This window comes from Homarus americanus, unplaced genomic scaffold (genome assembly GCF_018991925.1).
Source record: "Homarus americanus isolate GMGI-L3 unplaced genomic scaffold, GMGI_Hamer_2.0 scaffold49346, whole genome shotgun sequence".
Lineage (NCBI taxonomy): Eukaryota > Metazoa > Arthropoda > Malacostraca > Decapoda > Nephropidae > Homarus > Homarus americanus.
In genome coordinates, this window is record NW_024738859.1 from 2,869 (window position 1) to 17,229 (window position 14,361).

Here is a 14,361-nt window from a genome sequence, read left to right on the forward strand (position 1 = left end):
CGTGCTATGCTACAACCTGGTGTTTGCCGTCAAACCAAAAACACTCGCTATCACAGCTAAAAGGCCAAACAAGTTGCAATCCTACATCAAAAACCAGTAATAGCGTAAAAACAATTCATAGCTAAAAATGCTTTACCAACAGATGAAGCAGTTTCTGTATTAACCACAAAATATTATATTGTTGGAAGTGATCTGCCAACCTCAGTTTAGTCAAGTGCAATGCAATGATTTGTTAAATTTATCAGAAAACTTTCATTATTTCTCCATAACAGACATAGTATTACTGATTAGAGACCTAGCAAAAGGACCCTACTGTAAATAAGTATCTGATGAAACTGCCAATTAGTAGAATCTGTGAACCTATCTATTTATCATTAAATCTAGCATAACTATTTATATCATCCTAACCTTACAGAAGTGAAGAACAAGGACAGACTGATGACAAAGGCTACATCACCACCACCTACCCAGATAGCTGAGGCTACATCACCACCACCACCACCCAGATGACAGGCGGCTACGTCACCACCACCACCACCAGATGACTGAAATATATTACCACCACCACCACCAGATGACAGGAGGCTACATCACCACCACTATCAGATGACCACCTACCACCACCACCAGATATTGAGGCACATCACCACCACCACCACCACCAGATGACTGAGGCTACATCACCACCACCACCAGATGACCACCACTACCAGATATTACCACCACCCAGATGACCGAGAAACCATCATCACCACCACCACCGAATGACTGAGGCTATGTACCACCACCACCACCAGATGACGAGCGGCTCGTCACCACCACCACCAGATGACCAGGGCTACAACCACCACCACCAGATGACTGATATATTACCACCACACCACCAGATGACAGGCGGCTATATCACCACCACCACCAGATGACTAAGGCTACATCACTACCACCACCAGATAACAGAGGCTACATCACCACCACCACCACCACCAGATGAAGAGGCTACATCACCACCAACACCAGATGACAGAAGGCTACCTCACCACCACCACCACCAGATGAGAGAAGGCTACCTCACCACCTACCACCACCAGATGAGAGAAGGCTACATCACCACCAACACCAGATGACAGAAGGCTGCCTCACCACCACCACCACCCAGATGACTGAGGCTACATCACTACCACCACCCAGGTAACAGAAGGCTACCTCACCACCACCACCAACAGATGTAGAAGGCTACATCACCACCACCACCAGATGACAGAGGCTACATCACACCCACCACCACCAGGTAACAGAAGGCTACCTCACCACCACCACCACCAGATGACTGAGGCTACATCACTACCACCACCAGGTAACAAGCTACATCACCACCACCACCAGATGACTGAGGCTATATTACCACCACCACCACCAGATGACAGGCGGCTATATCCACCACCACCACCAGATGACTAAGGCTACATCCACTACCACCACCAGATAACAGAAGGCTACATCACACCACCACCACCACCAGATGAAGGCTACATCACCACCAACACCCAGATGACAGAGGCTACCTCACCACCACCACCACCAGATGAGAGAAGGCAACCTCACCCACCACCACCACCACCAGATGAGAGAGGCTACATCACCACCAACACCCAGATAACAAGAAGGCTATATCACCACACCACCACCACCACCCAGATGAGAGAAAGGCTACATCACCACCAACACCAGATGACAGAAGAGCTACCTCACCACCACCACCACCACCAAATGACTGAGGCTACATCACTACCACCACCAGGTAACAGAAGCTACATCACCACCACCACCAACAGATGGCGAGAAGGCAACATCACCCACCACCACCAGATGACAGAGGCTACATCACCACCACCACCAGGTAACAGGCTACCTCACCACCACCACCACCAGATGACTGAGGCTACATCACTACCACCACCAGGTAACAAGCTAAAATGCCACCACCACCAGATGGCTGCAGCACCACCACCAGGTGACCACCGCAACAGATGACTGAGGCTTGGCTCTGTAGACCACACTTTCCTTAGAGTATCTACTTTTCGGGAAAGTAGATAACCAACTTTCCCGGAAAGTAGATATTTCCCATTTTCTATGATACAAATTTCCTGTAGATCACACACTACAATAGCTCCAGCTCTGTAGACCACACACTACAGTAGCTCCAGCTCTGTAGACAACATACTACAGTAGCTCCAGCTCTGTAGATCACACACTACAATAGCTCCAGCTCTGTAGACAACATACTACAGTAGCTCCAGCTCTGTAGACAACATACTACAGTAGCTCCAGCTCTGTAGACAACATACTACAGTAGCTCCAGCTCTGTAGACTGCATACGACAGTAGCTCCAGCTCTGTAGACAACATACTACAGTAGCTCCAGCTCTGTAGATCACATACTGCAGTAACACCAGCTCTGTAGATCACATACTGCAGTAGCACCAGCTCTGTAGACCACATACTATAGTAGCTCCAGCTCTGTAGACAACATACTACAGTAGCTCCAGCTCTGTAGATCACATACTGCAGTAACACCAGCTCTGTAGATCACATACTGCAGTAACACCAGCTCTGTAGACCACATACTATAGTAGCACCAGCTCTGTAGACTGCATACGACAGTAGCTCCAGCTCTGTAGATCACACAATACAATAGCTCCAGCTCTGTAGACCACACACTACAGTAACTCTGTTATTTGTTAAAAAATAAGTTTAGATATTTTATGTTCATTATTTTGTCACTCGGTTGAGTCATTTATTTGATCAGATTAAATTTGTATTTGTTTATTTTGTACATAACTGATATATTTGTTTTATTGTTTGTTTGTTAATAAATTCTGTAATTAAAACTACTGCATGTATTTCAATATACCCCATAGTATTGAGGTGATGATTTTGGTGGGATCTATTCCTTGGACCTGTAATACAAAGAGAAGTTGAATTTGTGATTTAAACCCTAAGAGGCCAAGGGAAAGTACATTATCGACTTTTGGGGAAAAAATTACATAATTTTGCGAAGTAGATTATCATAGAAAACGGGAAATTTGTATCATAGAAAATGGGAAATATCTACTTTCCGGGAAAGTTGGTTATCTACTTTCCCGAAAAGTAGATTTTTTTTCTACTTTTCGGGAAAGTAGATTATCGACTTTTCTGGGAAGTAAATTATCGATTTTTGGGGAAATATTACCTAATTTTGCGAAGTAGATTATCATAGAAAACGGGAAATTTGTATCATAGAAAATGGGAAATATCTACTTTCCGGGAAAGTTGGTTATCTACTTTCCCGAAAAGTAGATTTTTTTTCTACTTTTCGGGAAAGTAGATTATCGACTTTTCTGGGAAGTAAATTATCGATTTTTGGGGAAATATTACCTAATTTTGCGAAGTAGATTATCATAGAAAACGGGAAATTTGTATCATAGATAATGGGAAATATCTACTTTCCGGGAAAGTTGGTTATCTACTTTCCCGAAAAGTAGATAATGCTACTATCAGTCGCCACTCACCAGCTCTGCTCACCACGGATTCTCAGAGCGTTCTGCTGTGAGTGCCGACGATATGTTGGGCAAACACTTCATTTTTACCTAGACTTCACTTTTAACTGCTACACCGGGCCAAATGAGGCCTAATGCCCATAAAACAACTCACTGCTATTTTCCCATCACTAATAACATAATATTTGTCCAGAATTAAGATGAGCTTGTCTAACACGTCAGCTTGTTAACAAGCATTTGGGCCTGACGCTTATCTGGCGACAGGCGCAGTCCTGCAGTGGAATTGTTAATGTTAATAGACTGAGTTAATGGCTTTTATATTATGATAAATTACTCATAATAACCTAAAATATATCTGAGTCATGCAATGCATATCCGTATGAGAAATGTTTATGGGTGTTGGTGGTACAGTACCTCTCAGTATTGTATCCTGGGTTCAAGTCCCACCCCAGAACACACGGGGGAAGGTGCTATCCACTGTGACACTAACAATTAAGATTTCCTCCTGTACTAACATGTATGGTAAGTAAAGTTGGATTCTGTAACGAGGTGGTTACCAGTCGTCTAGCGTTTTTTCATCATTATGCAGCAGTGTAGGCGGGAATCAAAGAGTAAACACACACACACACACCTCAGTCTACCCCTGTCGCTACACACAACCTGCCATCACCACCACCATTACCCACCACCCTCACCACCACCAGCATCTAGTGTAAGAGAGAAACGAGAAAACATGAAAGATTTGGTAAGGAGAGAGAGAGAGAGAGAAGGGGGGGACCCAACAGAGGGAGAGAGTGAGAGAGGGGAGTGAGAGGGGAGTGAGAGAGGAACGTCATTGTATACTGAGTGGATGAAGATAATTGAATGACAACACCAGAATATATAATGTCTCTCTTCCGTTCACCATTATCACCTTCTCTCAAGACTAACGAGGAAGAAGAAGAGGGAAAAGATGAAGAGGAGGGAGGGGGAGAAAGAAGAGGGAGGAGGAGAAAGAGGAGGAGGAGGAAGGAGAAAAAAGAAGAAGGGGGAAGAACACGAAGGGGAAGAGAAGAAGGAAGAGAAGATGAGTCAAAGAAAATGAGGAGGGGAGACACTAGAGCGATGTTAATAAAAATGGTGAGGTGTGAAAGAAGGCAGGAGAGGGGGGGGGAGGAGGGGAGAGAGGGGAGAAAGGAGGAAGAGATGAAGTATGGGTAAGGAGGGAGGAGAGAGAGATAGTGAGGGAAGAGGAGGAGGGAGAAAGCTGGAGGAAGTGGGGTAAGGAGAGAGAGAGAGAGGAGTCTGGTAGGGCGTAACAGGGGAGAGAATAAGTTTGATTAGGGGAGGAAGGGGAGACAAATTAGCCTATTTGGGGGAAAGACACGGTCCTACGTGCTGTGTCATGATGGGGGAGTGATGGGAGGGATGGGGGAGGGAGGATGGGGAGTGATTGGAGGATGGGGAGCCGGAGGGGTGGGGAGAAATGGGAGGGTGGGGAGAGGATAAATGTTACTTCCTCGTCAATTCCATCTGCTGCCTCTCACCTCTGTTTTTCCTTTTCCTCTCCCTCTGTCTTCTTCTTCCCCTTCCTCTCTCCCTCCTTCACCCGCGTACATTTCGCTGGCATGTAAATTCACATTTGGCGAGACCAAAGACTTCACCCCCCCCACACACACAGACACACACCTGGCACACTCTCTCTCCCACACACACCTGACAACACTCTCATCTCTCCCAAACACACAAACTAAACCCCCACACACTCACCCTCCCCCCACTGACCTCCCCCTCTCTCTACACACACACCTCACCCCCCACACACCATCATCTCTCCCCAACATTCTCACCTCCCCCCCCACACACACACTCACCTGGCAACACTCACAATTTCCCCTGAGGCGGGCAGAGTGAGGCACCACCTGTGTTGTCACCTTAAATATGGCGTCTCAGCCCCTGGAGAAATATTGCTCTCCTTGTTGCTGTATGTCAGATAAATGTGCGAGGTGGAGGCCGGTGGTGTTGTGGTAGGGTGTGGTGGTGGTGTGGTAGATGTGGTGGTGGTAGGTGTGGTAGGGTGTGGTGGTGGTGGGGTATCTAATCTTCAGGTGAAATAAACTGGGGGTGTCTGATCTTCACATAATCGTATACTAACGCGCCTGTACAATATCTTTAATGTGGTGAAAATGGAAGGTTTCTCAAATATATTGATGTGTACAGTACTTCACCACTGGAATATTTAATAAGAATAATGGAAAAATATTGTCGCTCGATTTATACCTTTTAGAAGAGTTAGTGAGTAGAGTGAATATTTACAGGTTGTTTACCGGAGTCCGTCTACCGAGCTTGGAGGAGAGTGAGGGAGGGAGGGAGGCAGGGAGATGTAGAGAGAGAGAGTTATAGAAGAGAGAGAGAGAGAGAGGAGAGAGAGAGGGGGGGGGGCAGGGAGGATGTAGAGAGAGAGAGAGAGAGAGAGAGAGAGAGAGAGAGAGAGAGAGAGAGAGAGAGAGAGAGAGAGAGAGAGAGAGAGAGAGAGAGAGAGAGAGAGAGAGTTATAGAAGAGAGACAAATACATTAGGGAATACATTCATACAACTACATACATCACTTACGCATATACGGTATTTACACACACATACTGATACATTAAAACAGACTGTACTGTACACCCACATAACATTAATACGAACGAAATTAAGTAACTGTGAATAATCCTAGTCACGAATGATGCAAATACCACCTCACACACACTCACACACACACAAGGAATCAGACGTGACAAAATGAAAGGTTACCTGAGACTATAAGATTGAAAGGCGGTGGGTTAATTAATAAAGTCAGTGACAGGTGTACACTTGTGAGGACGCGTGACCCACCACCATCCTGGACTGAAAGGATTAAGTTAGTTTCCACCACACTAGTTGACTGGTGTGTGTGTGGGTGATGGTTGGCACGTTTACCCTCACGACTTGGGCATTGAAACCTTGTCTTGAATGCGAGTGATTGTGATAATAATCTTTTTTCACAGCATGGAAGTATAATTTTCTTCTTTTTGGATCTATTAATTTACCTAACTTTTAAATTTTATATTTATTTTAGAAACCTCGTAAAAACCGACCAATATATGTACTCCTAACCCTCATGCACGTAATAGTATATACGAATAGGTAATGTTCCTAGTACCACACACGGCCATTTCTTTAAACACTCCTCCAGGCAGCAAGTCCGAAGTGCAATTCCGTATGGCGGGTTAAGTTTTAGTAACCTGACAAATAGATTCCTCAAACTCCATTAGCAGCTTGTACTGTACATTCAGGTTATCATTTAGTAACAGTAATACTACAACTACAAGAAAACCCCAAGTGTATTCCTAAAACAAATGAAATCAGTTCACAAATGGAAAAACAAAAAAAAATACCTTACGACTGTAAATTAGGACCTAACTGTACCTAACTACTGTAATTTACAGCCTATCACATAAGAATTGAGTGAAGTATAAACACAGTAATTACCTTAAGGGTTTTGTATAGTGAGAAAGTGGTATAAGAATAAAATATTTGTATTTGTGAATATTGGCAGAGTGAAGACTGGTGTAGCGGGAGATATACCGGTACTGTATGTACAATATTATGAATAAAGACAAAATTGGCAGTCCAGTACAATGCTGTAGAAATAATATGCCTGCCCCTTGATTTATGAAATTATCAGGAATAGTGCCAGTTATTTTAATTAACAAAATAAACAAAATTATTTTGAATTCAGACAAAGTTTACAGTCCTGTACAATATAATTATTTACTGTTCACTGTTTTACTGTATGATCAGCTGTCAATTTATTTTTATCAAAGTAAGGCCGGACTTAAAACTAAAAAAGTAATTCTTCCTATCAAAATTGTAATACTTGGTCTTTTTAAATTAAATTAAAGTATTATTTGGTGTTTTGTCTTGTCTGCCTTATATACAGCACTGTACTGTACTGTACTATAAGGGCATAACTTGGTATGGGTCTTTATATATATTGGTCATTTGTCGTGTTTTTTTTTTGTTGTTGTAAATATTAATGGCATTTATGGCATGATTTAATATACTGTAGTGTCTTATCATTAATCAATTATAAAACTTTTTTCCAACCCTTCCCTCCTCCTCGTCATTACCACACCCCCCTTCCTTCCTCTCTCATCATGACCACACGGCCTCCTTCCCCCTCCTCGTCATTACCAAAACACCCTTCTTCCTTCCCTCCCTTCCCCTCCCTCCTCGTCATTACCAAAACACCTTCCTTCCTTCCTTCCCTCCTCCTCCTCATCATTACCACACACCGTCCCTGCCTGCATCTCGGAGTCTTTAGGGTGGAGTGGACCGGAAAATGAGCAGGGAATTCATCTTCTCCACAGACGACCCACAAAGACGATGTGGCCTCAACACCTGGCACACCCTAGGGCCACCCAGGCCATGCCACCCACACCACGCCACCCAGGCCATGCCACCCACACCACGCCACCCAGGCCATGCCACCCACACCACGCCACCCACACCACGCCACCCACACCATGCCACCCACACCACGCCACCCAGCTAATAATACGAAAGTTCTCGGAAATATTTCGTCTGGTAAAAGGTAAAATACTGTGCAACTTTAAATGTCTCTCATACAAACATCAGTCAAGGTTAGGCACGCGCTTACTCCGCTCTCTTCAGTGTAAATAGAAGACTGTAGGGAGACTTGAACATACAGTACAGTACAACCTCTATGTAACGGTAAGTGAGAGGTTAGTCCGTTAGATCAAGGTCCGTTATAAGAAGGTTTCACTATATAAGAGCCAAAGGAAGTATTATATAAAGACTAAAATTAGCAGCTAACCTAACACTAATCTATTCATAAACTAAAAAAACCTAACTTAACGCTAATCTAAACCTAACTTAATATTAATCTAATCTATCCTAACGCTAATCTAACTCCTTCCCTCAAGTTGCGTTAGAGTGTTTAATCATCAGGTGAAATAAGCAGGCGGGGGCTGATCTTCAGGTGAGTCCTTGATTGAATGCATCGTGAGGATAACTGCAGAACGCGGCGAGGGAACCACAAACCAATAAACGGAGAAAGGGAATAAACAACTTGAATAGGAAACAGGAAGGAAATAAAATGAGAATGGTTGATAAGTAAAAAAAGAATGTTTGGTCGATAATAATACGCACGGTAGTCGGTAGAACCTATTTTGAATAAACTGATGTCAGGTCCTGCCTTCCTTTCTCCCATGAATACAGGGAGCAAGGACAGCCTGAAACATTAAACGGTATTATTACAGTTTCAGCCACAACTCGGTTACAGCAATTTTCTTTTTACCATTAATAATAATATCTTGTCACGAGAAAACTTTTTCTTATACCACTTCCGTCGCAAATTGATATTAACCGAAAGAAAATTTCACTCAAGAAATTAACGTAAATCTGCAGTCACCGCGTGTGGTGAGACTGATGACCGGCCAGTCTGAGCCGTAGAGTACAGTCAGTACAGTACAGCACAGTACTCTCACCTCCACAAAAAACGTAAAATTACACCATGATGCTTCAACAAAGTTACTTTCATTGGTACCAGATTTCAAAATATGTTAGGTAAGTTTCTCTGGGTGGTTAGGTCAGGTTGTATGGGGTGAGAAGTCCAAAACGGTTCATTTCCGACGGAAATAAATGTCAAATTCGAACAACTCACACCAAATACCATGGGAAAAAAATGTGGTCGAACAATAGTTGTGGCTGAAATTGTAAATTTGCCATTTAAATACCATGACGAGCCATTTTCCCTATATAATCCACTTCTGATTGATATAATGAATTATAACTTAAACACTTACCGCTGGAATGTTAGAGAATCTCTCCTGTCCCTCTGGGTACACGAGCAGGATGCCACAATGAAACAAGATTTAGGAGCACAGCAGCAACACACACTGTATGGGGCTGGGGACACCTGATGAAGGAAGACGGCGGCGTCGGCCCAGCCTCAGGTGTATGACGTCATGGCACCTTGTTAATATTATCTCCTTACACACAAGTTGACGTCACGAAATAACAGTCGGCCTTTATAATAGAGAGGACCCTAGCTGCCGCAGACCTACCTCAGCTACGGGACTGGTCAAAAGTGTTTATTATACAGAACAAATAATGATTATCTTAGTCAAAACAAAACAAACTGGTCTTTAAACCCCGCGCCATTGACTCACCTCCACCTGGTGACGTCAGTGTTGTTATCTACCTGTGTCAGGATGGTAAGATGAGCCTCACCTCCTGCTCTTGTTAGTGATTATTTATCGATATTGAAGCTATAATATGATAATATTAATGCAATTTCCCTCACCTACAGGCCCGGCACTTCAAGGAACAGGACATTGATGGTGAGTATTGTGTTGTTGACAAATGAGGAAGAGAAAGAGGAAGTAGTGACACCTGCCTGACGCCATGACTCGGGGAGTAACAATATTTCTTACTAATATAATTTATATCTTAATTCGTCATATATAAATTAATTTTGACATATTATCCATACATAAAGAATTAAATGTGGTTCACGTAGTTAAATATAATTAAAATCTTAACTATGATGCATATTGTGTGTAGGTCACCTGTAATTAGTAGGAATATGGTGGTAGTAAATAATATATTTCATTAATTTTATGTAGGTGTGTATAGTAATGAATAATGGGATCATATGAAGATTAGCCCCAAACAATTTCAGTTGATTAATTACCTAACGTATTTCACCATATGATTAAAAGCCCAATGCTAACCTAACCCGACTCCCCCAGGTAGAATAAGGGTATTTAATCGTCAGGTTAAATAAGTTAGGTTAGCTTTTTAATAATGTGAAATAATCTGGGGGCTAATCTTCATGTGATCCAGATTGTTTTTGTCTATATACTGTACCTGAATAATATGTACAGTAAATCAGTTTGCTTGATCTTAGGTAATGAAGTAGTTAATGAGAGAGCCAGTTAAATTATACAGAAAAAAATTACTGAATAAATATCTATCTTATCTATATCTTTTAATATATTTATCTAAGACAATTATTCACAGTTTTAATGACCCTCTTCTATTGACCAGGGTCGTGTTTACAACCAGAGTTTTAGAAAATTTGAGTCAGACACACCACATTACAGTGTCCTGACGAGGAGGTGCACAGCCAAGCATAGTAACAGTGTCTTAAGGGAGCCCCACGCCGTTGAAGAACCTTATGATCGCCATATAAGCCCCACTAGTTAATTTGCCTTATTTAATTTCTCCTCACAGACCCGAGACCTTTAGTTTTTTGTCAACGTAAACACGGGAGTTATCCTGTGTGACTGCTGTTTGAGGATGATGCTATAGTATTAGTCAAGGAAAAGTTACCAGTAGTTAGTGTTCAGAACTGTTAATATCTTAGCAGGTGACTACATAAAGTTAAGTAAATATAAAGTGAAATTTAAAAATATTTCCTGCCCAAAAGTGTGAACAAACCCCAACATTAATAAATTCATATAAAAACACAATAGGTAACAGGTGGTTTATCTTCATACAGAATTCAGGGAGTGTTTCTCCTTGTATGCTCGCAATGGACAGATCCGCACCCTGGACCAGTTGACAGTAATCATGCGTTCCCTGGGCATGAGTCCAACCATCTCTGAACTCAAGAAATATTTTAAGGACAAAGGTATGAGGATTATTATCATGTTATGTTTGTTCTTGTTAGTTTGAATTAAAAACTTAATATTTTATGACAGTATCTTCCTCTATGTTTAAATTTTCCTTTGATTTGGACTAGTTTTTAGTTTTCAGTGTTAGTTTCAAGTACAGGTACGGGCACATGCGAGAAGGGTGTTATCCCATGACCATCACTACCAAACATCACTGGTTTCCTCCTTTTCTCTAACACTGGATAGACCAGCCGCCCAAACAGCTAGTAAACCGATAGGTGGAGATGATGATAAAGGAAAAATACATCCCTCATACAGGTCTTGATTTATTGTTTATTCACTAATTTCTTCCTTAAACCTATTAGTTATTATTTATCCATGATACCTTAACATATTCTTTTATATTTTTTGTTGTGTTGTAATACTCTTCTCCTCTGATGGTATGAGGATAATAGTGTGTTTTCCTTGACTTTATCCAAGCTTATGTTAAGATGAAGTTACCTGTACATAGAAGCCTTATAGCACTGGTCATTATCCTTACATAACACAGGTGGTAAGATGAGTTTCCCCGACTTCCTGGATGTGATGCACAAACACAGTCAAGTGGAGAAGATACCCGAGGAAATCTTGGCTGCCTTCAGAGGTCACGACCCTAAGAAGACTGGATCCATACCTGCGCGAGATCTTCGACACATACTCCTACAGTGGGGTGAATGTCTCAGCCACAAGGAAGGTAATGTACTTTGTCATCATACAAAGTTTAGCGTGTAACTAAGTCATGAAGGATCCTGTTTGTCATCCTTGACTTTGAGAGGATCCTAACCCCCCGTCACACCCTTTTAACTGCCTCTTGTAAACAGTATTGAGTGTGGCCCTGTGAACATTGTGCCAGTGCCTTGGATGAGATAATCTTGATTTATATTATACATGTTATATTTTATTAGACCTCAGTGACATACAGTAAACTATATGAAGAAGGTATGTTGTCGAGTGTTAGAAAGAATGCCATACTGGGGGAGGCTGCCATAGAGGTATTTGAAGCATAATAATACATGGAAAGAAAGGAGCACTTATTAATTTTGGGAAGAGTTGCTTGCAAGTATACTAGTGATAAATGGAATACAAAGATGGAATATTATAAAATGAACAGATATTGAAAACTGAATCATGAAACCCATTATATCACCAAGATGAGTAGACCAGACCAGAAACCTATAAAATTCCTCTATTTAAGCACCCCAGGGAGGTCAGGTAACACTGTCTGATGCATCACCTTGTACAGTATACAGCTCCTAATCTTATGAACCAGTGTCATAGCCAAGCTCCCAGTCCAGTGGTTAAGTTTATTACATGTCTTTGTTTGCCTGCCTTGTATCTCTGAAGGTACCTGGAGAAATATAACCAACGTGACATAATTCAGTCACGTATTATATCTTTCATATTGTATAATCAGCTTCATAAACATATTGTACCCTACTATATTAATTGAGATTTGAGGGTATGTACCTTATTTTAAAAGAAACCCGGTAATACATCAGATACAGTTGGAACCCTTAAAGTAGTACCCCCAAAACATCACCATCTTGTACTGTGCCAGAGGATGTGATGTTTTTCTTTGGGTACTTTTCTGTTTTCCACCTGTTGGCTGATACACATAGGAACTTATTAACACTGCCGGTAAGTGTGCGTGTATTAACGGAGACCAAACATAAGAGTAAAAACGAGACCTAACAATATAAGATGGATATAGATGACGTTCTTTATAGTCATATTGGTAACCGTATCTCCTGGGAGTAGGGAGATAACGTGTTCTACTTGAGTAAGTTATAAAAAATGTCATACTGTTTATATATATATTTTCTTTCTTTCCTTCCAGTGGAGCAAATCTTCCGTGAGGCCAACATCTCTCCAAATGGTGTCATCAGGTATCAGGATTTCTGCAGGATTGTCTGTGCACCTGTGCCTGATTACTATTGAGGTTAGGGCTGGATACACAACTGCCATAGATTTGTAGCGATCATGAATAAATGTGCCTTACTTTTCTATGGTTAGGTTAGGTTAGGTATGTCAGGTCAGGTCACATTGTAATCAGTTAAATAATATATAAATTATGACAACCTAGTGAACCAAATACTGTACTGTTATATACATATATAAATCTGACTTTCAAAATGATGCTAACTTTATAACCAAAAATACATAATTAACTCCTTTGATAGTCATTGATTATAGAACTAAAAACTTAAGTCGCCTGCACTTATAGTCCCTAGTGAAGTGGCTGATACATTTTATGAGATGTGGCAACTCTGTGGAATGTTTATCTAGCATCCTTTGTCTGTCTACTATTGTGAGGTTCCTTAGGGCCATTCTGGGAGTTTTAATATAATGTAAACAAAGACAGAGTTGCCACATCTCGCACAATGCTCCAGCCAGCCACTGTACCGGGTATAAGACCAAGCGATGTACAGAATTATAGTTCTTAAGAGGTCTTCCAATTTTACATCTGATTTTATATGTAAATTCAATATTTTAAGTCAGCCAAAGATAGAATATACAGTAAAAGTCCAAAAATCCGGATGCCAGGAGTCCGGACCACCCGAGAATCCGGACTTTTCGAAAACTCAAACTTTTTAAATTTAGCGGGGGCTACAATTTATGATATAAAAAAGGCAAAGAATAAAATTCTAGAATTCACAGCTTCTTCTGAGCCTTACATTAAAATTGCTGAAAGAAAAAGTTTACATTGGCCCAAATTAGAAAATCTTGATAAAGTGTTGCACGAATGGTTTTTGTTAAAACGATCAGAAGGTATGGCAATTTCTGGGCCGATACTTATTGCCAAAGCAAAGTCTTTCAAGGAGCAAATGAACATTGAATCAGAGTGCACATTTAGTGATGGATGGCTTAGGAATTTCAAGACTCGTCATGGTATTAGACAGTTTGTTTACATTTTTGTCTAGTGTTGACTTAATATTTCTTTAAAACTGCTCGTTCTGATAAATGAAGCATGCTTTATTTGCTAATGAATAAACTATCAAAATGTACCTGTTCATCTCTTCTTTATTCCTCCTTAAATTTTAATTTTAAAAGTACTGCCTGAGAATCCGGAAAATCCGAAAATCCGGACCGACCCAATCCCCAAGCAGTCCGGATTTTTGGACTTTTACTGTATTCATTTGAT

At 41.3% G+C, this 14,361-nt stretch overlaps 1 protein-coding gene across 1 annotated transcript; it reads left to right on the forward strand.

Annotated features, from left to right (window-relative positions):
• The first annotated feature begins 9,698 nt into the window (after positions 1-9,698).
• LOC121874376 (calmodulin-like protein 4) lies at positions 9,699-13,829 on the forward strand. Its single transcript, XM_042378505.1, has 5 exons — positions 9,699-9,776; positions 9,872-9,902; positions 11,066-11,197; positions 11,731-11,913; positions 13,057-13,829. Exons 1-5 carry the CDS (start codon positions 9,774-9,776, stop codon positions 13,155-13,157), a joined length of 450 nt encoding a protein of 149 aa, XP_042234439.1. The 5' UTR covers positions 9,699-9,773; the 3' UTR covers positions 13,158-13,829.
• Positions 13,830-14,361: the final 532 nt, after the last annotated feature.

Bases quoted from the DNA above. Each gene is read 5' to 3' on its own strand.
- LOC121874376 (XM_042378505.1), top strand. The intron at 11,198-11,730 runs GTATGAGGATTA...TACATAACACAG, and splicing joins GAAATATTTTAAGGACAAAG to GTGGTAAGATGAGTTTCCCC. The intron at 11,914-13,056 runs GTAATGTACTTT...CTTTCCTTCCAG, and splicing joins ATGTCTCAGCCACAAGGAAG to TGGAGCAAATCTTCCGTGAG.